This window comes from Molossus molossus, unplaced genomic scaffold (assembly GCF_014108415.1).
Source record: "Molossus molossus isolate mMolMol1 unplaced genomic scaffold, mMolMol1.p scaffold_m16_p_19, whole genome shotgun sequence".
NCBI classification, from domain to species: domain Eukaryota; kingdom Metazoa; phylum Chordata; class Mammalia; order Chiroptera; family Molossidae; genus Molossus; species Molossus molossus.
Genome location: NW_023425354.1, coordinates 42,911,502 through 42,937,012, shown reverse-complemented (window position 1 = coordinate 42,937,012; position 25,511 = coordinate 42,911,502). Strand labels below are relative to the sequence as shown.

The 25,511-nt window shown below is 41.0% G+C and overlaps 1 protein-coding gene across 2 annotated transcripts in view; it reads left to right on the top strand.

Annotated features, from left to right (window-relative positions):
* The window catches only part of SMG6 (SMG6 nonsense mediated mRNA decay factor), a 243,348-nt gene that overhangs the window by 4,725 nt on the left and 213,112 nt on the right, over positions 1–25,511 (top strand). The window contains exons 3-8 of one of the 2 annotated variants that reach the window (XM_036267778.1): positions 917–1,109; positions 1,590–1,700; positions 4,821–4,927; positions 6,672–6,750; positions 16,091–16,201; positions 16,579–16,791. In XM_036267778.1, the coding sequence (XP_036123671.1) occupies positions 917–1,109; positions 1,590–1,700; positions 4,821–4,927; positions 6,672–6,750; positions 16,091–16,201; positions 16,579–16,791 (814 nt within the window). Of the gene's footprint in view, positions 1–916; positions 1,110–1,589; positions 1,701–4,820; positions 4,928–6,671; positions 6,751–16,090; positions 16,202–16,578; positions 16,792–25,511 lie in introns of those variants that run through there. The other variant, XM_036267779.1, reaches the window with a different exon arrangement.

Genomic DNA, 25,511 nt, shown 5'->3' with positions numbered 1-25,511 from the left:
TATGGCTGAGGAAATAGAAACCTTTTAGGTAAGCCACTGGGTGTTATCTCTCTTTCACATTGATTTTTGTAAGGGAGGGGCAGTTAGAAAAAAACAAAATTTTGTTTCCAGTCTTGGAAATTGTTATGTTTCCCACTTTTTCATTAAGGAAAAAAAATATCTTTACGAGAACATGGAATCTGGGATTGGAAAAGGAAAGACTTTCCAGAATATCAAGAAATGAACAACATATAACTTGTGAAGATCTTATGTCTGCTGTTGAATTTAGGTGGAGGCATATGGGGAAAAACTACTTTCCTGGACATAATTGTCTTTTTTTTTTTTTCCTCACCTGAGGACATTTTTCCATTTTTTGTTCAGATAGAGCGGGAGGGAGAGAGAGAGAGAGAGAAACATCGATGTGAAGGGACACATCGAGTGGCTGCCACCCGCACGACCAACCAGGGCCGGGGACAAGCTGCAACCGAGGTACATGCCCTTAGCGGGAACCGAACCCGGGTCTCTCTGTACCGCAGGCCGACGCTCCAACCGCTGAGCCAAACTGGCCAGGGCTATTTTTTAAAATATTTTTTGTTGATGTTTTGGAGAGAGAAATAGAAACATTGATATGAGAGAGAAATATCATTTGGCTGCCTCCTGCACACCCCCTACTGGGGATCAAGCCCCAGTATTGAACTAAGATCTCTCAGTCCATGGGATAACGCTCAATCCACTGAGCCACACTGGCTGGCCTGGCGATGTAACTGTCTTTAAAATGTCTTTCTGTGTAGACTGGAAGTTAGAATGAGTACTATACTTGGTGGCATTTTGGATTTCCTACCAAGGAGGATATTTAATTTGCAGGAAGCTCAAATCTTGGGTCTAGTCTTTTTTTGTGTTGTATTTGGAGCTAGAAGTTGCATGTATTTTATTCCAGAGCTGAACTGCTGCAGCTATATGAGCGCTGTATTCTATTAGATATTGAGTTCTCTGATAATCAGAACGTGGATCAGATCCTGTGGAAGAATGCATTCTATCAGGTGATTGAGAAGTTCAGGCAGCTTCTCAAGGATCCAAATGTCGATAACCCAGAACAGATTCGGAACAAACTTTTGGAACTCTTGGATGAGGTAAACCATTATCTTTTTGTTCTCAGGAAAAAGGCTTCAGCATCCTCTATTTGTGATGGATTTTTATTACATGAAATACTTTATTTAATAATAGAACATTGACAAAAAACTGCTCTTTTCTTGGGTTTAGGCCTACCCTACTCCTGTTGTTTCCTTGAGACTGTAACATACAGTTGGAGTTAGTTCTGAGCCTGGAAGCTTTCTGAAGGTCTTAGCCAGGGGTTCAGGGGTTGGGAGAGTTAGGAGAAGAGTGTGTGCAGGTGTTCACATTTTTAAAATCATGGAGTGGCTTATGTTATGAATTTGTCTTCTGCTTTATTGGTGGCTACTAAATACTGTATATACCTCCCTTTACATCAGATGGCTGAGTATTAGCAGAACTGGGAAAAGGTCACTTGCCCGTTTCTAGGAGGTAGATTGGGTCAAAACTGGATGATTCAGCATCTTATTTTTCAATTCCTTATTTTTTTCTCTTTATAGGGTAGTGACTTCTTTGATAGTTTGCTTCAAAAGTTGCAGGTTACTTACAAGTTCAAACTGGAGGACTACATGGATGGTCTTGCTATTCGCAGCAAGCCGTTACGCAAGACAGTAAGCCATTTTCTTTATCTTAAATTTATTTATTTAGTAAGCATTTATCTAGTGCTAGGCACTGTGATGGATGTTGAGGATACAAAAATGAAAGATACAGCCCATTAGAGTAACAGGGCGATTAAATCAATAATTATAATCTAATGTAATAAGCATTAAAATAATGGTATATGTAGTGTTGAAGGAGCATAGAGGGATGTGGATATTATTTAGATGGATGGGGTCAAGGAACGCTTTTCAGAGACTGTCAGGTTGAGTTTTGAAACATGAATAGTAGCAGAAGGGGCAGTTTCTTTTTTTTTTTGTCCTCATCTGAGGACATTTTTCCATTTTTTGTTTAGACAGAGTAGGAAGGAGAGAGAGAGAAACATCTGCGTGAAAGGGACACATTGAGTGGCTGCCTCCCACAGGATCCCATGGGGCTGGGGACAAACCACAACCGAGGTACATGCCCTTAGCGGGAACCAAACCTGGGTCTCTCTGAACCAGTGGCTGACACTCTAACCGCTGAGCCAAACCGGCCAGGAGAAGGGGCAGTTTCAATGCAGGGCACAGTGAGAGAGAATTAGGCCTTGTTGGAAAAGTGCAAGAAGTTCAGTATGCTGGTGTATGTAATGTGGAGTTGGGCTGTATAGGAGATAAAGTTAATGAAGTAAGAAGGGATAGAAGAGTTTGGACTTTATTCTGAAAGCACTGAGAAACAGTTAACTGATTTCCAACAAATGGATATCATAGATTTGTTCTTACAACAGTCACTCTAGGAAATGGATGAGTTTGGGCAAGAGTGGAGGTAAGGGTGTCGGCCTGAATGAAGGTAGAGGTATTGGAGGTAGAAAAGAGGAGACAGATTGGAAAGATATAAGGGAAATATAATTGAACTACTGGCTGATTTGGTGTGAATGATGAGATTAGAGACATGAGGAATCTAGGACATCTCCTAGTTTGTGACCTAGGAGAGTGGCAGGCAAAGAAAAGGGTAGTTTAGTTTTGGATATGCTTAGGTGGAGGAGCTTGAAAATGAACAAACGAATATTCTGGTTGGTCTGGAGCTCAGGACAAAGAGCTGGGCTGGTGATATAGATTGAGGAGTCATCAATGTATAGGTGGTAGTTGAAGCAGAATTTGGACTACTGGGAAGGCTGGACAGAGTGAGGTTATCAGATTTCAAGGTGATAGTGGGTAAAATTGTCAAGTATTACAGAATCGTCAAATGCTAAGATTACTAAAAAGTATTCCTTGAATTGAATAACTTTATTACCAGTTATTTTAATTAGATAGGATGGAAGCCAGATTGTAGTGAATAAGAAGTGGGGCAGTACATTAATGAAAGAATAATATAGACCATTCTTTTAAGAATCTTGGCTATGAAAGCAAGGAAGGAGATAGTTGTTAAAAGAGAACTAGTGTCAAGAGAAGTTTTTTGTTTGTTTTTAAGCTGGGAAAGACTTGAGCATATTTATATGCTGAGAAGAAAGGTCCAGGGGAAAGGAAAGGGTTAAAGATTCATTAGAAAAAGGGGTGTGATTTATGGAGCAGAAGCTTCCTCTTGCCTTTCTGCTCCTTTTGATGAATTGCTATGCATAAGCTTGATTACTAATCAGCAAGTATTTATTGAGTCCCTCCTACATGTCAGGTGCCAATTTAGGCACACACAATTAGTTCAGTGTAAAGCAAGAAAGCCATGATCCCAGCTCTTGGAGTTTTGAGTTTGATTAGGGATGAGTGCAGATGTTGGATTAGTAGTTGCAATGCAGTAACTTCTGCAAAGGATGTTGTGGGGTTTAGAGGATCATGGAGGACTGAGGAAGTCCCAGTTAAGTGAGCCTGAGGGCCTGAGACATTAGCCAGGTGAAAGTGGTTGTGAAGATGCAAGAGCAACAGTCTAGGGAAAGGGAACAGTGTATATGAAGGTCCTGAAGTGGGAAAGAGCATGGTGTATTTTGGGGATTGAGAAAAGTTTCGTCTGACTGAGATACAGAGAATAAGAGGAGTAATGTTGCTGAAGACATGAGCAGAGACTAGATTATCTAGGACTTCATTGTGAGGATAGTGGAGACCCTTTGGCGGAATTTTATTTTCTTCCCCTCATTGAGATGGCAAAGTGGCTATAGTATGGAAACATAACTAGTTTTCTTGGTGTTTTATCAGTTAAATACCAAAGGTTCTTGGTGTTTATTCATAGAACATGTGGAATAGTCAGGACTCAGAAGATGGATGACGTAGTGATATACAACATTGCTGAGGCACATGTTTGAGTTATGTGTTAGGAGGCTGGTGTGCAGAAGGAACTAGTTATTTAGCTAGTAAATGATGAGCCTTCCTGAGGAGTCATTATGTACTTCTCCTTTAAGCTTTGTTCTTTATTCAGGAACATGGTAATTTCTTATGTGTAGGATGGAGTGGAATTGTATGTTATAAAATGATGTTCCTCAGAGAGGTTATTTATTTATTTATTCATTTTTCTTAATCCTCACCTGAGGATATTTTTATATTGATTTTTTTTTTTTTTTTTTTTAATTTTTAAGATAGAATAGAAGGGAGGGAAAGAGAGAGAGAGAGAAACATTAATATGAGAGAGACACATTTGGGGGGTTGTGTGGGAGGCAATCCAGGTACGTGCCCTTGACTGGAAATCGAACCTGTGACCCTTTGGTGTGCAGGCCAATGCTCCAATCACTGAACAATACTGGCCAGGGCCTCAGTAAATTTTTATGACATGTTGGTTTTTCTTTTGTTTTGCTAGTCAAGGTTAGACTGAAAACTTTTTACTTCGTTGAGGACTACTAATGACTTATTTCTTATTTTTTATTTATTTTTCTTTATTGATTTTAGAGATGGTAGGGAGAGGGAGAGAGATAGAAACATTGATGAGAGGGAACATCATTCAGCTGCCTCCTGCATGCCCCTCACTGGGGATTTTGCCCAAACATGGGCATGTGCCCTGACCAGGAATCAAACTGGCGACCTGTTGGTGCATGGGTTGATGCTCAACTGCTGAGCCACACCAGCTGGGCCTAGTGACTTACTAATGGTGCTCTGTCATTTTGACTCCATCTCTGTCCTTTGGGGTTGAAGTTAGAGTTGCTTGGATGTGCTGTTAACTGATTGTTTTTTCTAAAGGTAAAATATGCCTTGATTAGTGCCCAACGATGTATGATTTGTCAAGGAGATATCGCTAGGTATCGGGAGCAAGCCAATGACACAGCAAACTATGGGAAAGCACGCAGGTACTTTTTTTTTTTAGTAAAATATTTACTACATCAAAAAATTGTCATTTTATCATATGATTAATATAAAAATCATGAATGAGAGAGTTTACATTTTTTTCTCCCAAACCAAGTCTTTGAAATCTGGTATACATTTTGTGCTTATAGCTCATCGCAGTTTAGAGTAACCACGTTTTGAATGCTCAGTAGCCACGTGTGGCCGGCGGCTACCTTGTTGGGTATCAGAGATCTAGATGATATCCTAGGGGCTTGAGGCTAATTCCGTGGAATAGGAGTGTTGCGGAGATGCATCCTTTACAGGAAGGCTGCTTTACCTTGTAAGGGCTTAAAGAAGCTGCTCCAGCCTGGATCTCCACTCTCTGGTATCCCTCTTCCCCATCTTGGCAGAGTGGGGCCAGGCAGATATCAGATGTGCCTGATGGAGTCCTGTATCGTGTTGCAGAGCCTTCTGGAGGCAGAAAGCCAGGTTCCTATTGCTTCTCCACTGGAGTTAAGCCCCCACCTACTGGAGTTAACCTTAGTGTACCCAGAATTTTTTTTCAGTCAGTCGCTACTTGTTTACTGAGCACCAACTAAGTGCCAGCTTCTGTGCCGAACACCGGGAATACACACCAGTGAATGTAATTATCTCACAGTCTTGTTATGCTAACCAAGTAACCCACAAATGAATAAATCATGAAAATGGGCAAATTAAAGGGCACAGAGACTGCACAGGGACACGACTTCTCGGAGGTCAGAGAAGGTCTCCCTGAGGAAGTAGAATTCACTGAGCCAAGGAGGAGTGGTCCACGTGCAAAAGCAGCATGAGGGGTGCAGGGAAGAGCTCGAAGAGGGCCAGTGTGGATGGTGTACAACATGGTGTTAGGGCAGCAGCCTGGAGTGAGTGTAAGACCTCTGGCTTCAGAGTCATATAGACCTGGTCCAACCCAGCCCAGTGACTTGGGAGACAGGTTTCAACCTCTCCCCGCCTGTTACCTCCTTTAGAGGGATGTGGTGAAGACGAAAGAGAATGACATATGAAAACTCTTGGTGTTAGCAGATGCTCCAATTCATTATTAAATTATTGACTTCTGTTTCTATTTATTTATTTATTTTGTTTTTTTTATTTTTTTATTTTATTTTTGTTATAGATGTTTCTCTTTTTTTACCCCATTGACCCCCTCCTCCCCATTCCCCCCACCCCATCCCCGGCTTTGTTGTCCATGTCCTTTGGTTATGCGTACATGCATATAAGTTCTGTGGTTTATCTCTTCCCACCCCCCACCACCCCCTCTTCTGAGGGTTGTCAGTCTGTACCCTACTTGCGTGTTTCTGGGTCTACCCTATTCCTCAGACTGTTATATTCATTATATTCCATATGTAAGTGAGATCATGTGGTATTTGTCTTTTTCTGCTTGGCTTGTTTCACTTAGGATAATACTTTCCAGGTCCCTCCATGTTGTCTCAAAGGATAAGAGGTCTTTCTTTCTTACAGCGCACGCAGGTACTTTTGCCTCTTGTTCATTTGCTTCTCTCCTTGTGTGGCTTTATGCTAATCCCTATTAAGTGCAATGGGGCACCCGAGCTGCCTCCTATGTGGATGTCCTTCAGGTGTCCCTATTGGTCTCTATAGTCATGTTTTACCACTCTAGGGTTATATCTAACACTTCAGCTTATTCTTAAGTAGTAAGGATTATCAGGTGATGAATTAGGAAAGAACTGATAATGGAACTACCATTTTTTTAAAACTGTTTTTCTATTTCAGTTGGTATCTGAAGGCCCAGCATATTGCTCCCAAGAATGGGCGCCCCTATAACCAGTTGGCTCTGCTGGCAGTGTATACGGTAAGAAATCCTGTGGACAGGGGAAGAATTTTGTAGGCAGTATCTTAGAAATATGGATTTTGATAGCATCAGCTCCTGGAGCTAGATTTTATCTATTCAGCTAGAATTCAAAGTATATGCCCTTATGTTTCCCATCGTCAAAACTCTTTTTGTTACTGTTACTTTTAGAGTTATGTTGTCAGGGATCCCTAACTTCAGATGAATCTGTACTTCACTTTGATTGCAATTAAGTTCTTTGGGGAATGCTCATGTTCCAGCCAAACCACTCTGTTTTTGACCAAGGCTTTTGCTCTGAATCTTGTTTGCTTCCCTTCCCTATCGCGTTGTACTAGGTTACCTATTTCTAGAAGGAAAATGAAGCTCCCTTTACCTCTTCATCTTAAAAGTCTTCAGCTAGGCCCAAGTACTCAGATCCTTGTTTTCTTTGTTCAGATCATCCCTATTCTTCTTAGCTTTTCACCTGAGGAGTCTCCTTAGCAGAATACAGTAAATGCCAAATCATACCTCTCTGATCTTACCAAACTCCTCTAAATGTGGCTGTAACAGAGAGCCTTGGGGATCTGACAGTGCTCCTAGTGAGGAAGATGAAGTGAAGAGGAAAGGGTGGGAGCCAGTGGTAGGTACCAAATATAAGAAGCAGCTAACAAGATCATTAGCAGGGAGAGCCCCCCCCACCCCATGGAAAAGAAACCTTTTTAATTACTACACAAGTCCAAAGTTGATTGATGACAAAATCCTTTTATAAACACTGGATAATATCAGAGAGCAAACAGTTAGAGAAATACTGGTCTTCTAGATTGTGTGTTTCTGTGCTAATGTTGAAAACCCAGTACTAAGGTCAAATGCTTTCTTATTTTCCTATTTTTCTGCTCTGCTCCTTCAGTTCCTTGACTCTATCCTCTGCTCTAGTGACCCTAAAGTTATTCCTTCTCCAGGCTCCAGGCTCCCTCTTCCCCAGGCCACGCCCCGAGCTCTGCCTTTGCCTGGCTGTATTTTGCTCCACTCCGTCCCTCTCTGTTGAAATCTCATTATTCTTTGAAGCAGAGCTCAGGTGTCTCACTGCCCTGCCCTGTCCCCCAGCCTTTCCATGAGCCCCTAGCACCTGTGGTAGATGGTCTGCAAATATGGCTCATTACTCCTTCCAGCCTGCTAGCTATACCCCATTGCTCTCCTCCCATCAAAAGCTGAATCTGTTGACTACCTCTTGAATTGGGACTAGGCTTAGTGCTTTGGTCAAAAAGATACTAGAAAATGTGACATGGGCCCTGGCCGGTTTGGCTCAGCGGTTAGAGTGTTGGCCTGCGATCCGGAGAGACCGGGGTTCGGTTCCCACTAAGGGCATGTACTTCGGTTGCAGTTTGTCCCCGGCCCTAGTTGGTCGTGCGGGTGGCAGCCACTCGATGTGTCCCTTCACGTCGATGTTTCTCTCTCTCTCTCTTCCTCTCTCTCCCTCCCACTCTATCTGTACAAAAAAATGGAAAAATGTCCTCGGGTGAGGATTAAAAAAAAAAGAAAATGTGACATGGTAGAGACTTGAAAAGTGCATGCGCATTGTTTTAGCCTCTATTTTTTTCTGATTGTGGTAAAATAACATACAACATAAAATTTACCATCTCAACAATTTTTAAGTGTACATTTCAGTAGTGCTAAGTACATTCACATTGTTTTGCATCCAGTCTTCAGAACTTTTTTTTTTTTTTTTTTTTTTTTATCCTCACCTGAGGACATTTTTCCATTTTTTGTTCAGATAGAGCGGGAGGGAGAGAGAGGAAGAGAGAGAGAGAGAGAAACATCGACGTGAAGGGACACATTGAGTGGCTGCCACCCGCACGACCAACCAGGGCCGGGGACAAACTGCAACCGAGGTACATGCCCTTAGCGGGAACCGAACCCGGGTCTCTCTGTACCGCAGGCCGACGCTCCAACCGCTGGGCCAAACCGGCCAGGGCCAGAACTTTTTACTTGCAAAACTGAAACTCTGTACCTATTAAACAATAATTTCCATTTCCCCCTCCCACCCAGGACCTGGCAACCACTATTATAAGTGGAATCATACAGTATTTATGTTTTTATGATTGGCTTATTCATGTAACATGTCGTCCTCAAATTTCATCCGTATTGTAGCATTTGTCAGAATATCATTCTTTTTTTTCAAGTTTGACTAATATTTCCATTGCATATATATACCACATTTTGCTTATCTATTTATCTAATTGAACACTTAGGTTGCTTTCTCACTTTTTGGTTATCATGAATAATGGTGCTCTGAAAATGGGTGTACAGATATCTCTTTGAGATCTGCTTTCAATTATTTTTATTTATTTATTTTTGTTACAGGTGTTTCTTTTTTCCACCCCTAAACACCCTCCTCCCGATTCCACCTGCACCCCTCTCCCCCAGCATTATTGTCTATGTCCATTGGCTACGCATACATGCATATAAGTTCTTTGGTTCATCTCATCCATCCCCCCCCCCCTCCTGTGAGGTTTGTCAGTCTGAACTGTACTTCTTTCTATGTCTCTGGGTCTGTTTTGTTCATCAGCTTATTTTGTTCATTTTATTTCACAAATAAGTGAGATCATGTGGTATTTGTCTTTCTCTGATTGTCTTATTTTGCTTAGCGTAATACTCTCCTGGTCCCTCCTTGTTGTCTCAAAGGATAAGACATCTCTCTTTCTTTCTTTTTTTAAAAATTTTTTTCTTTATTGATTTTATTTATTTATTTATTTATTTTTTTATCCTCACCCGAGGACATTTTTCCATTTTTTGTTCAGGTAGAGTGGGAGGGAGAGAGAGGAACAGAGAGAGAGAGAGAGAAACATCGACGTGAAAGGAACACATCGAGTGGCTGCCACCCGCACAACCGACCAGGGCCGGGGACAAACTGCAACCGAGGTACGCGTCCTTAGCGGGAACCGAACCCGGGTCTCTCAGGACCGCAGGCCGACGCTCTAACCGCTGAGCCAAACCGGCCAGGGCTCTTTATTGATTTTAGAGAGAGAGGAGAGGAAGAGAGAGATAGAAACATCAAAGAGAGAGAGTATCAGTTGCCCTCCTGCATGCCCTCTACTGGGGATTGGGCCGACAACCTGGCCATGTGCCCTGCTGGTGGGAATTAAACCAGCAACCTCTTGGTGCATGGGTTGATGCTCAACCACTGAGCCACACCAGCCGAACAAGATATCTCTCTTTCTTATAGCTGCATGGTGTTCCATTGTGTATATGTACCACAACTTCTTTATCCACTCATTTACTGATGGATACTTGGGCTGTTTCCAGATCTTAGCAATTGCAAATAGTGCTGCTATGAACATAGGGGTACATATATTTTTTCTGATTGGTGTTTCAGGCTTCTTAGGATATATTGCTAGAAGTGGGATTACTGGGTCAAATGACAGATCAATTTTTTTTTCTTTCAATCCTCACCTGAGGATATTTTTTACATTAATCTTCAGATAGAGCTGGAGGGAGACAGGGAGGAAGAGAGAGAAACATCGATGTAAGAGAGACACATCGATTGGTTGCCACCTGCACAACCCCCACCGGGGCCGGGGATGAACCGAAACTGAGGTATGTGTCCTTGGCCAGAATCAAACCCGGGACTCTTTGGTCCACGGGTGACGCTCTTACCACTAAGCCATACTGGCCAGGGTGGCAGATCAATTTTTAATTTTTTGAGGAAACACAATATTGTTTTCCATAGTGGCTGCACCAGTCTGCATTCCCACCAGCAGTGTACTAGAGTCCTCTTTTCTCCACAGCCTTGCCAGCATATGTTTAATGATTTGTTGATGGCAGCCACTCTGGCAGGTGTGAAGTGATACCTCATAGTCATTTTAATTTGCATTTCTCTGATGTTTAGTGACGTTGAGCATTTTTTCTTATGTCTCTTAGCCATTTGTATGTCCTGTTTGGAGAAGTGTCTATTCAGGTCCTCTGCCCATTTTTTAATTGGGTTCTTTGTCTTCCTTTTGTTGAGTTACATGAGTACACTATATATTTTGGAAATTAACTCTTTGTCTGATGTATCATTGGCAATGATGCACTCCTATGTAGTGGGTTTCCTTTTCATTTTAATGGTTGTTTCTTTTGCGGTGCAGAAGCTTTTTAGTTTGATGTAATCCCATTTATTAATGTTTTCCTTTGTTTCTCTTGCTTTAGGCATTGTATCAATGAAAATTCTGCTGTGTGTGATGTCTGAAATTTTGTTGCCTACATTTTCTTCTAGGATTTTTATGGATTCATGAGTCACATTTAAGTCTTTTATCCATTCTGAGTTTATTCTTGTGTATGGTGTAAGTTGGTGGTCTAGTTTCGTTTTTTTCATGTAGCTGTCCAATTTTCCTAGCACCATTTATTAAAGAGGCTGTCTTTACTCCATTGTATGCTCTTGCCCCCTTTGTCAAATATTAATTGAGCATAATGTCTTGGGTCAATTTCTGGGTTTTCTGTTCTGTGCCAGTACCAGGCTGGTTTGATTACAGTGGTTTTGTAGTATAACCTGATAACCTGATTGTGATCCCTCCAACTTTGTTCTTCTTTTTCAAGATTGCTGTGGCTATTCGGAGTTCCATATGGTTCCATATAAATTTTTGAAGTATTTGTTCTAGTTCTGTGAAATATGTTGTTGGTTTTTTTTTTTTAATTTATTTTTATCCTCATCCGAGGACATTTTTGTATTTATCTTTAGCTAGAGAGGGAGGAAGAGAGAGAGAGAAACATTGATGTGAGAGAGACACGTCTGCAACCGAGGTACGTGCCCTTAGCGGGAACTGAACCCAGGTCTCTCTGGACCACAGGCTGACGCTCTAACCACTGAGCAAAGCCAGCCAGGGCGGTTTTTAAAAATTTTTATTTATATTTTTAATCCTTACTCGAGAATACCTTTCCACCTATCTTTAGATAGAGTGGGAGGGAGAGAAAGGGAAAGAGAGAGAAACATCAATATGAGAGGAACACATTGACTGGTTGCATGACCCCGACCAGGGCCAGGGACAAACCGCAACTGAGGTACGTGCTCTTGATTGGAATCTAACCCTTGACTCTTTGGTCCTTGGCCAATGCTCTACCACTGAGCCAAATAGGCCAGAGCTGATCATATGGTTTTTATCTTTCATTTTGTTTATGTGGTGTATCACATTTATTGATTTGCGAATATTATACCAGCCTTGCATCCCTGGGATGAATCCCACTTGGTCATGGTGAATAATTTTTTTAATGTGTTGCTGGATCCCATTTGCTAACATTTTGTTAAGGATTTTGGCATCTATGTTCATCAGGGATAATGACCTGTAGTTTTCTTTCTTTGTAGTGTCTTTATCTAGTTTTGGAATTAGAATTATGCTGGCCTCATAAAACGAGTTTGGAAGTCTTCCTTCTTCTTGAATTTTTTGGAATAGTTTGAGGAGAATGGGTGTGTGTTCTTCTTTGAATGTTCTGTAAAACTCCCCCGTGAAGCTGTCCAGGCCGGGGCTTTTGTTTGCTGGGAGATTCTTGATTATATTTTCAACTTTTTTAGTTGTTATTGGTCTGTTCAAGTTTTCTATCTCTTCCCAGTTCAGTTTTGGGAGACTGTGTTTCTAGAAATTTGTCCATTTTGCTTAGATTGTCCAATTTGTTGCTGTATAATTGTTCATAGTATTTGTTAATGATCCTTTGTATTTTTGTAGTGTCAGTTGTTACTTCTCTTTCATTTCTGATTTTGTTTATTTGGGTCCTCTCTTTTTATTTCTTGGTGAGTCTAGCTAAGGGTCCATCAATCTTGTTTATCTTTTCGAAGGGGGAGAGTTTTCTTTAATGCTATAAAAATTCATTGCCCAAATAATGTTAGAGTTAATAATTTTTATTCCCCTTTATTCCACAAAAGATTCAAATAAATACCTAATACTTAATTATGGATTGAAATGGTTGATTAAGTAATGTGGTTTACTGATGATCTTCCTTCAGAATCTATTAACTCTCTCTTCACCTTTTTACCTCTGTCCTATTCTCGTTCTTTTGTTTTCAGCAGGGTTTTTATGGGGAACCTTGAGCACAGAGCACGGAACTCTATCTTCTTTTGAGTGAGGCCATTTCTAGGCAGTGGTGGAAGGTCTGAAGCTAGATCCTTCTTTGGAAATGTTACTGGTGGTGTTGGTAGTGAAAAGAAAGATTCCAGAGCCAAGGACTCAAATTATAAGAGAAAGTTTATTTCAAAAGTTGCAGAGGTAATAAAAGTGAGCTAGCTGGGCTGTATAGGCTCAGGAAACAAGTTACAGAAGCAAAAGAAGGGCCCTTGGAGTTTAGGAGAGGGAAAGACAAAGGTAACGTGCCTGGGGGGAAGAAAAGGGAAGGCAAGGCGCAGGTGTGCTCCCAAGAGGGAGATTGTGCCTTCTTTGTGATGTGTTTTTTTTACACCTCTGTGTGGCTTAATTTTTCTTTCCCCTGTCTCCTTACCATCTTCTATTTTTCCTTCTTTCTTATTTCTTGTCTCCTTTTTAAGTGTTTTTTTTTTGTAATTATTAACTGAATTGTTATATTTGTTAATTAGAAAATACAATTTAATTTTTCCCTCAATGGCTTTAAAAAATTACGGTAAAATTCCTATAATGAAATCATTTATTTGTAAATAATTATTTGTAAAATTCAATGGCATTTAGTACATTAACAGTATTGTGCAACCATCAACTCTGTCTATCTAGTTCCAAGACATTTTCATTACCCTAAAAGAAACCTCATATCCATTACTCCCCATTCCTCCTGAGCCCCAGCCTCTGGCAACCACTAGTCTGCTTTCTGTTTCTGGATTGCCTATTCTGGATGTTTCATGTAAGTGGAATCATGCAGTACATGACCTTTTATATCTGACTTCTTTCATTTATCATATAGTTTTTGAGGTTCTATGTTGTAACATGTATCAGTACGTCGTTTTTATGGATAAATGATATTCCATTGTATGGATATGACACGTTTATTCATTCATCAGTTGGACATTTCGGTTGTTTCAACCTTTTAGCTATTGTGAAGTTTGAATATCTGTTTTCAATGCTTTTGGCTCTGTACCTAGGAATGGAATTGCTGAGTCATATGGTTTTTCTATGTTGAGCTTTCTTTTTTTAATGTTTTTATTGATTTCAGGGAGAGGAAGGAAGAGGGAGAGAGAGATGGAAACATTGATGATGAGGAAAACATCGATTGGCTGCCTCCTGCACGCCCCTACTGGGGATCTAGCCAGAAACCCGAACATGTGCCTGATTGGAAATCGAACTGGGGACCTCCTTGGTGGTCAGTGGCTCAACTCCTGAGCCACACTGGCCAGGCCTATGTTTAACTTTTTACATTCCCACCAGCAATGAACCATGGTTCTGATTTTCTCCATATTCTCGCCAGATGTGTTATGCTAATATTTTCTCAGTATTTTTCTTTTCTTTTTTTTTAAATTTATTTTTCTTTATTGATTTTAGAGGGAGAGGTAGGGAGAGGGAGAGATAGAAACATCGATGAGAGAGAACATTGATTGGCCGCCTCCTGCATGCTCCCCCATTGGAGATTTGGCCCAAAACCTGAGCATGTGCCCTGACCGGGAATCGAACTGGCGACCTCTTGATGAGCCACAGTGGTCGGGCAGTATTTTTATTTTCTTAGTAGTGTCTTTCACAGAGCAGAAGTTTTAATTTTAATAAAATCCAGCTTGTCAGGATGGGGAGGAGGGGGTCTAGGGGTGGAAAAAGGAGAAGCATCTGTAACAAAAATAAATGAATAAAAACTGAAAAAAAATCCAGCTTGTCAGCTTTCATTTTTATGGATTGTGATCTTTGGTGGTGTATATAAGAAGTATCATCAAACCCAAGATTACCTAGGTTTTCTCCTATGTTACCTTCTAGGAGTTGTATAGTTTTGTATTTTACATTTTGGCCTAATTTTTGTGAAAGGTGTAGGTTTTGTTTATAGATTCATTGTTTTGCATGTGGATGTCCAGTTGTTTGAATGTCATTTGTTGAAAAGACTATTTTTTCTCATTGAATTGCCTTTGCTCCTTTGTCAAAGATCAGCTCACTTTATTTGTATGGGTCTATTTCTGTGCTCTCTGTTCTGTTCTGTTGATCTATTTGTGTATTCTTAGGCCAATACCACACTGCTTTGATTACTGTACTTTTATAGTAAGTCTTGAAGTCAGGTAGTATCAATCTTCTGATTTTGTTCTCCTTCAGTAATGTGTGGGCTGTTCTGGATATTTTGCTTTTCCATGTAGATGTTAGAATTAGTTTGTTGATACCTACAGGTCTAGTGATTATAAAGTGGTATCTGGCCCTGGCTGGTTTGGCTCAGCGGTTAGAGCGTTGGCCCACGGACCAGAGAGTCCCGGGCTTAGTTCCCGCTAAGGGCATGTACCTCGGTTGTAGTTTGTCCCTGGCCCCCATTGGGGTAATGTGGGTGGCAGCCACTTGATGTGTCTCTCTCACATCAGTGTTTCTCTCTCTCTCATCCTCCCTCTCTCCCTCCTACTCTATCTGAAGATAAATGCAAAAAAAATGTCCTCGGGTGAGGGGGAAAAAAAATTAAAGCCCGGCCAGTGTGGCTCAATTGGTTGAGCATCATCTCATGTACTGAGAGGTCTTCTGTTTAATTCCTGGTCAGGGCACATGCCTGGGTTGTGGGCTTGAACCCAGTAAGGGACATATAGGAGGCAGCTGCTTGATGGTTCTCTCTCATTGATGTTTTTTTCTTTCTCTCCTTCTCCCTTCCTTTCTCTTTCTAAAAAAATCAATAACAACGTGTTAACAAAATAAAATCAATATTAAAAAAAAATTGAAATTTTTAATTGTAAAATACACACAAAATGAAATTTACCATCTTACCCTCCCCCCCCTTTTTAATCCTCACCTAAGGATATGTTTTACTGATTTTAGAGAGAGTGGAGGGGAGAGAGAGAGAGAAACATCAGTGTGAAAGGGACACATTGAGTGGTTGCCACCCACACGACCCCACCAGGACCGGGACAAAACTGCTACCGAGGTACGTGCCCTTAGCGGGAACCAAACCCGGGTCTCTCTGGACCACAGGCCAACGCTCTAACCGCTGAGCCAAACCTTCTAGGGCAAGGATCTTTATTCTTTTTTCCCCTTATGAGTACTTGGCTCTTAGAGTACCTCCGAATATAAGGTATAGTATTGTGCAAGAAGAGAGATCTTATGTAATTGCCATGGCTTCTTCCATGGATAACATTCTCATTTTCTTATTGGAATTCCTCATAGCTTGGGGCACAGGTTGGGAGAGATAGTAGGGTTTCTTGGGTCAGCTGACTAAAGCTGGACTCAGGAAGAATATTGGTTAACTCCGTGTCTCTGGCCTCTTTCCACAGAGGAGGAAGCTTGATGCTGTGTACTACTATATGCGCAGTTTAGCTGCCAGCAACCCTATCCTGACTGCCAAAGAGAGTCTCATGAGTTTGTTTGAAGAGACTAAACGAAAGGTGAGTGGGGATGCAGGCAGAATCATTTTTTCCTAGAAGAATGTGTTTCTCTTAGTGCCTCTGTGTTCTTAAGGGAATGACTAATAATGTGTTCAAGGGGTCCCCTTTGGCTATGCTGATGGGAGTCAGTCCCTATGCAGAACCAAACTCATCTTTAGGAGAGCTGTCTGGGTAGTATCTAGTTTATAGAATTAATAACTTTTATGAGACAAAGCAGATGGTGCTCTGCTACTTTTTTTTTTTTAAACTCTGCTACTTTGAAACTATGACAAAGTTTTTACTTTTTATAGTTCTTGGGCAACAAACTCAGGGGAGGTGAGCTCTTGTCTTAGCTGACTCCCAAGAGATCTGAGCTTGTGTGTTTGTATGTTGTGTAGGCAGAACAGATGGAAAAGAAGCAACATGAGGAATTGGAACTGAGCTCCGACCAGTGGCGGAAAGGAAAGAAATCTACTTTCCGGCATGTTGGGGATGACGCTACTCGCCTGGAGATCTGGATTCATCCATCCCATTCCCGGTCTTCTCAGGGCACTGAGTCTGGAAAGGATTCTGAGCAGGAGAATGGGCTGGGCAGCCTGAGCCCCAGTGATGTAAGTTCCTGAGGGTGATGTAATGAGCAAGATGAGCTAAGTAAGTAGGGGTGCCCTGGTACGTGCAGCTATGTGGCACAGTCCCTGCACACTACCTTCATCTTTATTATGTGCTTCCTTCTCTCACCACTATGTGGCACTGTAGAATTTAATAAAAGTAATTTTTCTACATAAGGATATACTTAGTATAGGATAAGAGTTTTTTGCTGCTTTGGATTTGGGTCATTTATATTATGCTTTAGGATTCTGTGTGGGATTTTGGTGAAGCGAGGGAGAAAGAGTATAGTAGTTGGAAAACTACAAATGGTTGGTTCATTGTGCCTTGAGAGTAAAATTCATAGTAGAGTGGGTGATGGTGTAAGCTGGGACCAGATCTTGAAGGGTCATGCAGTAAATCATTTCACCTTTTTCCTGAAGGTACTAGGGAGTTATTGAATGCTTTAAGTAGGAAAAATAACACGTCAGATGTGTATTTTAGAACTATAACTTTGATTGCTTGTGAAAAGTTTGGGGAAGAATAAGACTAGAGATAAGAATAGTTAGGAGGTTGCTACAGTAATCCAAGATATGAAAAGGATCTGAACCAGGAATAGCTTTAGAGATGGGGAGAAGTGAAAAGATATGAGGTATGTTAAGGATGTAGAAACCAAAGGGCTTGATTGGACATGACGAGCTGGGGGAGAAGAGGGAGTCAAAGTAGCACCTGGGTGGATGATGGTCCATTCTCTGAGACAGGTAATAAAATTGGTTTTTTGGGGGTTGTTTTTAGGAGAAAGATGCTGAGTTTAATTTTGGACATGTTGGAATTTATATAGGACATTCAAGTGGAGAAGTTTAGAGGCTAACAGATACCTGAAGCTGAGGAGAGTAGTCTAGGTCAGAGATGAAGATAACCTCTTATAATGAAGTCATGAGAGCTGATTCAGTTGCTTGAAGAGAAAACAGAATGATAAATAAAATAGGTTAAAGATCTAAGAAAGAAAGGAAATAGATGGCAGGGAGAGGTTGTTACAGAGGATGGGAAAGGAGTAGAATTCAGAACACAAATGAAGAGATTAACCTGAAAGAAGGGGAGAGATTCCTCCTATGCTTGAGGGAAAGGAGGAATCGATATTTGGGGTTACAGATAGGTATGTGGATATTGGAGAAGGAAGATGAGGGAGGGCCTTTTTGATGTTTTCTGTTTTCTCTTTGAAGTTGGAGGCATGGTTGCCTACTAAGAATGAGTCAGTGGTGGGATAGAAGGACTTTCCCTTTGTGGTGTAATTTAAAATTTCCATTTATCTTCCTATATTCTTAGTTTTTAGTTGTTTTCTGGATGACTTGAAAAACAGTCATTGCATATAATGAAATTACCAACTTCCTATGTGCCATAGTGTGCATGGAACCCTAGTATGTTAAGGTGCTTCTGAGGAGGTGCTACAGTGGTAGAATCCCTCACTGCTGCCCTCTTCTAGTTTGGATGTTACAGTCTCTGGATGCCTATATGAATAAGAGATAAATTGTTCTATTAGATCAGCTTCGCTGTCTAACAGTCTTTAAAATGAAAGCAACAATGACAATATGAGAAAGCATTTTATAGCTTTCTTTGGCCTGGGCCTAAATGTTGGGGAGTATCCCTCATTAAGGTTATAACTAATCTTTCATAGATCTTTCTCTTCCATTAGGTGTTTTATTTATTTTTAGGTAATGTATTTATAAGTTTGGGTTTTTATTATTATTATTTTTAAAATTTATCTTTATTGTTGAAAGTGTTCCAGATGTCTCTTCTTTTTTTTCCTTATTTATCCCCTCCTCTCCACTCCCGCCCCGACCCCTCTTCATGTCTGTGTCCATTGGTTATACATACATACATGCATGCAAGTTCTTTGGTTTATCTCTTCCCTCGCCCCCCCCCCCCCCCCCCCCCGAGTTGTCAGTCTGTTCCTTACTTCCATGTCTTTGGATCTATTTTATTTGTCAGCTTATTTTGTTCATTAGTGTTTTTATTTTTATGTGCATCTCAGAGAAGGTATTTTCAGCATGTGAGCTGTCATTATCCGTTATAACTTTAGTAATTATTTTTAATTATAGAAATATATGAATATATTTTTAGTAAAATTTCAAATAATTACAGATGTATGTAAAATGTGGTAATTTTGTTTTCTAAGCTGTTTGTGAAATTGTTTATATATTTTCAGCCTAAACATTATTTTTGGGTAATTACTTCCCTTAATTTATTTTAAGTTTATATCTGTGAGTTTGGGCTTTTAGTTCTAGACTACTGGCACTTGAGGTAGAAGTCTGCAGTTTCATAGCTCTTTGTTTATCCAGTCAGGAAACCACACTGTCTTTTTTACCTGCTTTCTCAGGCCCAACTCAGCTTCCCATATTTTTTTATTTCCTACATTAGGCCCCAAGAACTCAGTCTCCTTTCTCTGTTCCTCAGAACATACAGTTGATGAAAGTAGGGATTTATTCACATATATTTGAGTAATTAGGCTTTGGGAATAGAGATTAAAAGAACCAAAAATGTTCTTTAAACTCAGGGAGCACTCAGGCATATGGGGAAGACAGCAGAAACATAAATATATGATAATAATGCCATGTGCCAAGTACTGTGATAAAGGCAAACATGAGAAGCTGCAGGAGCACGCAGTCAGAGCACCTAATCTGGGCATGGTTAGGGAAGGCTGGAATGAGGAAGCATTTTGCAGCTGGAGGATGATATAAGGACATTTCCACTCTGAAGCTTGAAAGAGGCACGAAGGCTTAGGGAACTGCAAGTAGTTCATTATGGCAGGAGGCTAGGATGTGAGAAGAGCTCTTGCTAGAGACTTGAGTCATTCTTTACCCCTTCCTTTTCTGTACCCCACATCCAGTCAATACTAAGAGCTTTAGAATGCACTTCCTAAACAATTTGAATCCATCTACTTTTCTCCATTTCCACTCCCACCATCCTAGTCCAAGGTGTCATTTTAATCACAGACTATTAAAAGAAGTTCCTAGTGGCCTTTCCACATTTATTCCTGGTCCTCCTTATGCCTTTCTTTTTAGACAGTAACCCAGTGAGCTTCCAAATACACATTTCTGATCATGTCACTTCCCTACTTGAAAGTCTTCAGTCATACCTGTTTGCTCTTAGAATTAGGTCCAAAATCCTTAGCATAGTCCAGCCAGTGTAGCTCAGTGGTTGAGTGTCAACTCATGCACCAAGAGGTCGCCGGTTCATTTCCTGATCAGGGCACATGTCCAGGTTGTGAGCCAAATCCCCAGTGCGGGGCATGCAGGAGGTGGCCAATCGATGTTTTCTCTCATTGATGTGTCTCTCTCTCTCTCTCTCTCTCTCTCTCAAATCAATTAAAAAAAAAAAATTTAAACAACAAAATCCTTAGCATAGTCTGTGGGCCCCACCAATTTAGCTTCTGTAGCTTCTCACCGTATCTTACACCTCTGTTCCCTTTTTTGTTGTTGTTCTCTGGCCATACTGGCTTCTTCCTTGAAGATCCCAAGCTCTTTTCTGGCCTTTTGGCTGTTGGCACATTGTCTCTGCCTGCAGTACTCTTTTCTTTTTATCAGTCCCATTCTTACTTATCCTTAAATCCTTAGCATAAATATCACTTCCACATCCAGGGAGGCTTTTCCTAATCCCAGAATCTGTTTTCCTTTTGTTTTTTTGTTGTTGTTAATCCTCACCCCAGGATATTTTTCCATTGATTTTTAGAGTGGAAGGGAGGGAGAAGGAGAGAGAGAGAAAAACATAGATGTGAGAGACACATTGATCAGTTGCCTCCCACATGACCCTGACCAGGGCCAGGTATCAAACCTGCAACCCAGGTATGTGCCCTTGACCAGGAATCAAACCTGTGACCCTTCGGTCTGTGGGTTGATGCTCTGACCACTGAGCCAAACCAGCCAGGGCAACCACTACTATTTTTTTTTTTTTTTATCCTCGCCCGAGGATATTTTTCCATTTTTTGTACAGATAGAGTGGGAGGGAGAGAGAGGAAGGGAGAGAGAGAGAGAAACATCGACGTGAAGGGACACATCGAGTGGCTGCCACCCACACGACCAACCAGAGCCGGGGACAAACTGCAACCAAAGTACGTGCCCTTAGCGGGAACCGAACCCGGGTCTCTCCGGACCACAGGCCGACGCTCTAACCGCTGAGCCAAACTGGCCAGGGCACAACCACTACTATTTGATGGAGGTTCTTTCAGACCTTTTTGGAAGAATTTATGAGTGTGTACATATGTACACATACCTGTAGACACATGAAATGTATTATTTATTTATTTTTGTTAATCCTCACTTGAGGATATTTTTTCCATTGATTTTTTAAAATTTATTTTTTTTAAATATGTTTTTATTAATTTTTTTAGAGAGGAAAGAAGAGAGAGATACATCGATCAGCTGCCTTCTGTAAGCCCCCTACTGGGGATTGAGCTTGCAATCTGGGAATGTGCCCTGATCGGGAATCAAACCAGGACTTCTCAGTCCATGGGATGCCGCAATCTACTGAGCCACACCAGCCGGGATTTCATTGATTTTTAGAGAGGGGAGGGGTAGGGGAGAGAAATATTGATGTGAGAGAGAGACACCGACCGGTTGCTTCCCGCATGGGCCCTGCTTAGGGCTGAGGATTGAACCTGCAACCCAGGCACATGCCCTTAACTGAGAATCAAACCCGTGACCCTTTGGTGCGTGGGCCAATGCTCTAACTACTGGTCAACACCGACCAGGGCTCTTCAGTTTGCTTTTTAAAATTTTTATTTGGATATACAGTCAGTTCTGCTGTAATGTAACACATACATTTCTAAAAATCATTACACTGTGCAAAATTTATGAGGAAAATGGGGTTAGGGGAACAATAGTCTAAAACTTCCTCAGTGACATATTTAAAAAAGATACGAACCTAATAAAACAGTTGTACAATTTTATAGGTGTTTATTGGTTAAGAAATAATGTAAGTACTCTCTTGAAGAAGACATGGAGTTTGTCTGTAGAAGTGGGCTTCAGAAGGCTTGCAGCTTCTGAGTTACTGTGAAATGGTGGAAGGAGAGTTATTTGATATTAGATGGGCAGGTATAATACCAGATTTGGATAGGTGTAGTTCATAACATGAATTCACGTGGTGAACTGTGGTACCTGTTTTGTGTGTTCCTGTGCAGCTTAGTTCAGTTCGGTGCAGTTTTCTGTGTTCATCTGGTGTTTCTCATGAACAAAACTACACATAAACAAATTTAAAATTTGTGTTATGGTCACATTGTTTCCTAATATGTTGATCACAATAGAATGAATTTACATTTCAAAACAAGCAATATAGCAGAACTAACTATATTTCCACTAAGAATATCTTTCCTTTTTTTTGGTTAGTCCTCACCCGAGGATATTTTTTCCATTGATATTTCTAGGTAGAGTGGAAGGGAGGGAGGGAGGGAGGGAGAGAAACATCAATGTGAGAGAGACTCATCGATTCGTTGTCTCCTGCACAGCCCTGACCAGGACTGGGGATCGAACCTGCAACCCAAGTATGTGCCCTTGACCGGGAATTGAACCTGAGACCCTTTGGTCCGCAGGCCAATGCTCTAACTGCTGAGCGAAACTGGTCAGGGCAAGAATATCTTTCCATAGTATGTTCTTAATATGGCTGCATGATGTTCTATTATAAAGACATATATCTTTGCCCTGGCCGGTTTGGCTCAGCGGTTAGAGCGTTGGCCTGCGGTCCCGAGAGACCCGGGTTCGGTTCCCGCTAAGGGCATGTACCTCGGTTGCAGTTTGTCCCCGGCCCTGGTTGGTCGTGCGGGTGGCAGCCACTCGATGTGTCCCTTTCACATCGATGTTTCTCTCTCTCTCACTGTTCCTCTCTCTCCCTCCCACCCTACCTGAACAAAAAGTGGAAAAATGTCCTCAGGTGAGGAAAAAAAAAAAAAAAAAAGACATATATCTTTTATTTAAATCATGTATGTAATTTAAATATATGCTGTTCAGTACTTGTTCATTTTAGTTGTTGTTTTTTGTTTTGTTTTGTTTTGTTTTTGGGTGATTAGCCTTGATAGGAATTGTTCCTTTGACAACTAGAGAGTTTCTAGCATAAAATACTAAATTTCAGATCCTTGAATAAGAAACAAAATTCAAATTCAGGGGGTTGTTAGTAATGATAGTAAAATCCTAACTAGTTTGTTATCTCTCTGCCAAGCATAGGCTTTGGATCTGTCTCTGAATCTGAATGGCTGTAGGAGGTTAGCTTGTGGGTTTTTGGTTTTCAGTCTTGAGATGCGGTTTGGATTGAACATGCCACCTGGGGAGGGACTGCCAACCTCAACTATAGGTGCCATCCTCTTAAACTGTTGAGCCTCCCATTTAAACTCTTCCACTCAAATTTAATGTCACCAGAGTTCCAAGCATCTTTTTTTTAGTGGATGTGCCTTCTGCTATGCCTCAGTTCCCTTTGGAAATCAGAAAAGAGTACTGCTTAGCAAATGAGTTGTTGCTTATAGTAGCAAGGATCTCTGATAGAACTTCTGAGGATTTTTTTAGACCTGATTGCTCTAGTAGCATCTTGAATAGAATGTAACACGTGTGAGTGTACTGTGGAAAAATGAGCAAAAGAGAATGGGAGCCTTTGATAGATGTTTGTCTCTCAAATTTGATGGAGTTCTTATGTTCTGGCATGACTTGGTTTACCATTTCCAGCATTTTCCCCAACTAACTGTGACTATTGTACCTACACCATGCTTGGTGCTGTGTGTAAAAATGTCTTTAGATAAGTGGAGTGTCTTTGTATTTTTGGTCAAGCTCTTGCCAAACCTTCCTTCTTTCACCCATCAATGTGTTTTGGGGTTTAAACTGGACTGTATCTCAGTAGCTTCTAAAACCTGTTATTTGGCCTCTCCTCATTTGAATTTCTCAGCTTATTTTACCCACTAAATGATATTGTTTGTCTTGGTCTTTAACTTCTTTTTTTGTCCTTCAGTCACATTCCATTATTTCTTTTATTTCTTTGCATAGTGTCTGTTTTCAGGACTTGTTTGAGTTCTAAATTTAATGCAGTCACCCCTGAGTTTTTGGAGTAGAAGGCTGTGTTCCAGGTCCTGTGCTTAATGAGACTAAAGTTTAGTTTACTTGTTGTATTGTGCCAGCTCTGTGCTAGCACTGTAGAACTGAAAATGATGTTGGTATTTCCTTTAAGAGCTTAGAGTCTAGTGCATGGGTCAATGACCTTTTTCTTTAAAAAGGCCAGATAGCAAATATTTTAGGCTTTCCAGGTCATATGGTCTCTGTACAAATTCTGAACTCTGCTGTTGTAGAACTCAAGTAGCCATAGACAATATGTAAATGAATAAGTAGGGCTCTGTTCTAGTAAAACTTTATTTACGAAGACAGTTGGCAGGCTACATTTGGCTTGTGGACTTAGTTTGCCAGCCTCTGGTCCAGTGGAAAAATGGCTACATAAATAGTGTTTCGGTGTACAGTCAGTTATTTATTTATTTTTTAATCTTTATTGATTTTAGAGAGAGAGAAAGGGAGAGGGAGAGAGATAGAAACATTGATTGGCTATCTTCCTGCATGCCTCCCACTGGGGATCGGGCACACAACCTGGGCATGTGCCCTGACCAGGAATTGAACCAGCGACCTCTTGGTGCATGAGTTGACACTCAACCACTGAGCCACACGGGCCGGGCCAGTTATTGTTATTTGCAGCAGTTATATGTTCTAAAAAGTTGCCACAAACACTGAATTTGTGAATATGGAACCATTGCTCCTAGGGGAAATATAGGTTAGGTCCTATGAGCCTCTGGTTGAACTCATGGCCAACAGCACTATAAGTCATGCCTGAACAAAACTTGTCTAACACATATTTTCTCCATAAGGCACATCACAGTGTTTTTTTTTTGTTGTTGTTGTTAGTCTTCCCCTGAAGATATTTTTCCATTGATTTTTTTTTTTTTTAGATAGAGTGGAAGGGACACGGAGGGAGAGAGAGACACACACACACAAATCAGTGTGAGAGAGACACATCGACGGGTTACCTCTTGCACGGCCTCTGGGGCCGGGGCTGAACTGCAATTGAAGTATGTGCCCTTGACCGGAATCGAACCCGTGACTCATTGGTCTGTAGGCCGATGCTCGAACTGCTGAGCCAAACCAGCCAGGGCCCATTGAAATATTTTAAAGTGAACCCAATATATCACATCATTGCATCCCTACATATTTCACTTAACATAGACACTTTTTAAAAATGAATGGAGCCCTGGCCAGTTTTGCTCAGCAGTTAGAATATCGGCCTACGGTCCTGAGAGACCCAGGTTTGGTTCCCGCTAAGGGCGCGTACCTCGATTGCAGTTTGTCCCTGGCCCTGGTTGGTCGTGCAGGTGGCAGCCACTTGATGTGTCCCTTTCACATCGATGTTTCTCTTTCTCTCTCTCTCCCTCCCACTCTATCTGAACAAAAAAATGGAAAAATATCCTCGGGTAAGGATAAAAAAACGAATGGACATTTTTTTATGGACCACAATGCCATTGTCATCCCTGTTCTTGGCATCATTCAGTATCTGATCCATATCTTTGTTTTCCAGATTATCTAACAAATGTCTTCTAGTAGTTGTTTTGTTCAAATCGAGATCTACAAGTTGTGATTGATTGATTTGTCTCCTAAGTCTCTTAAAGAATTTTTTTAAAGCTATGTTTTATTGATTATAGAGAGAGAGAAAGGGAGGGAGGAAGAGAGACAGATAT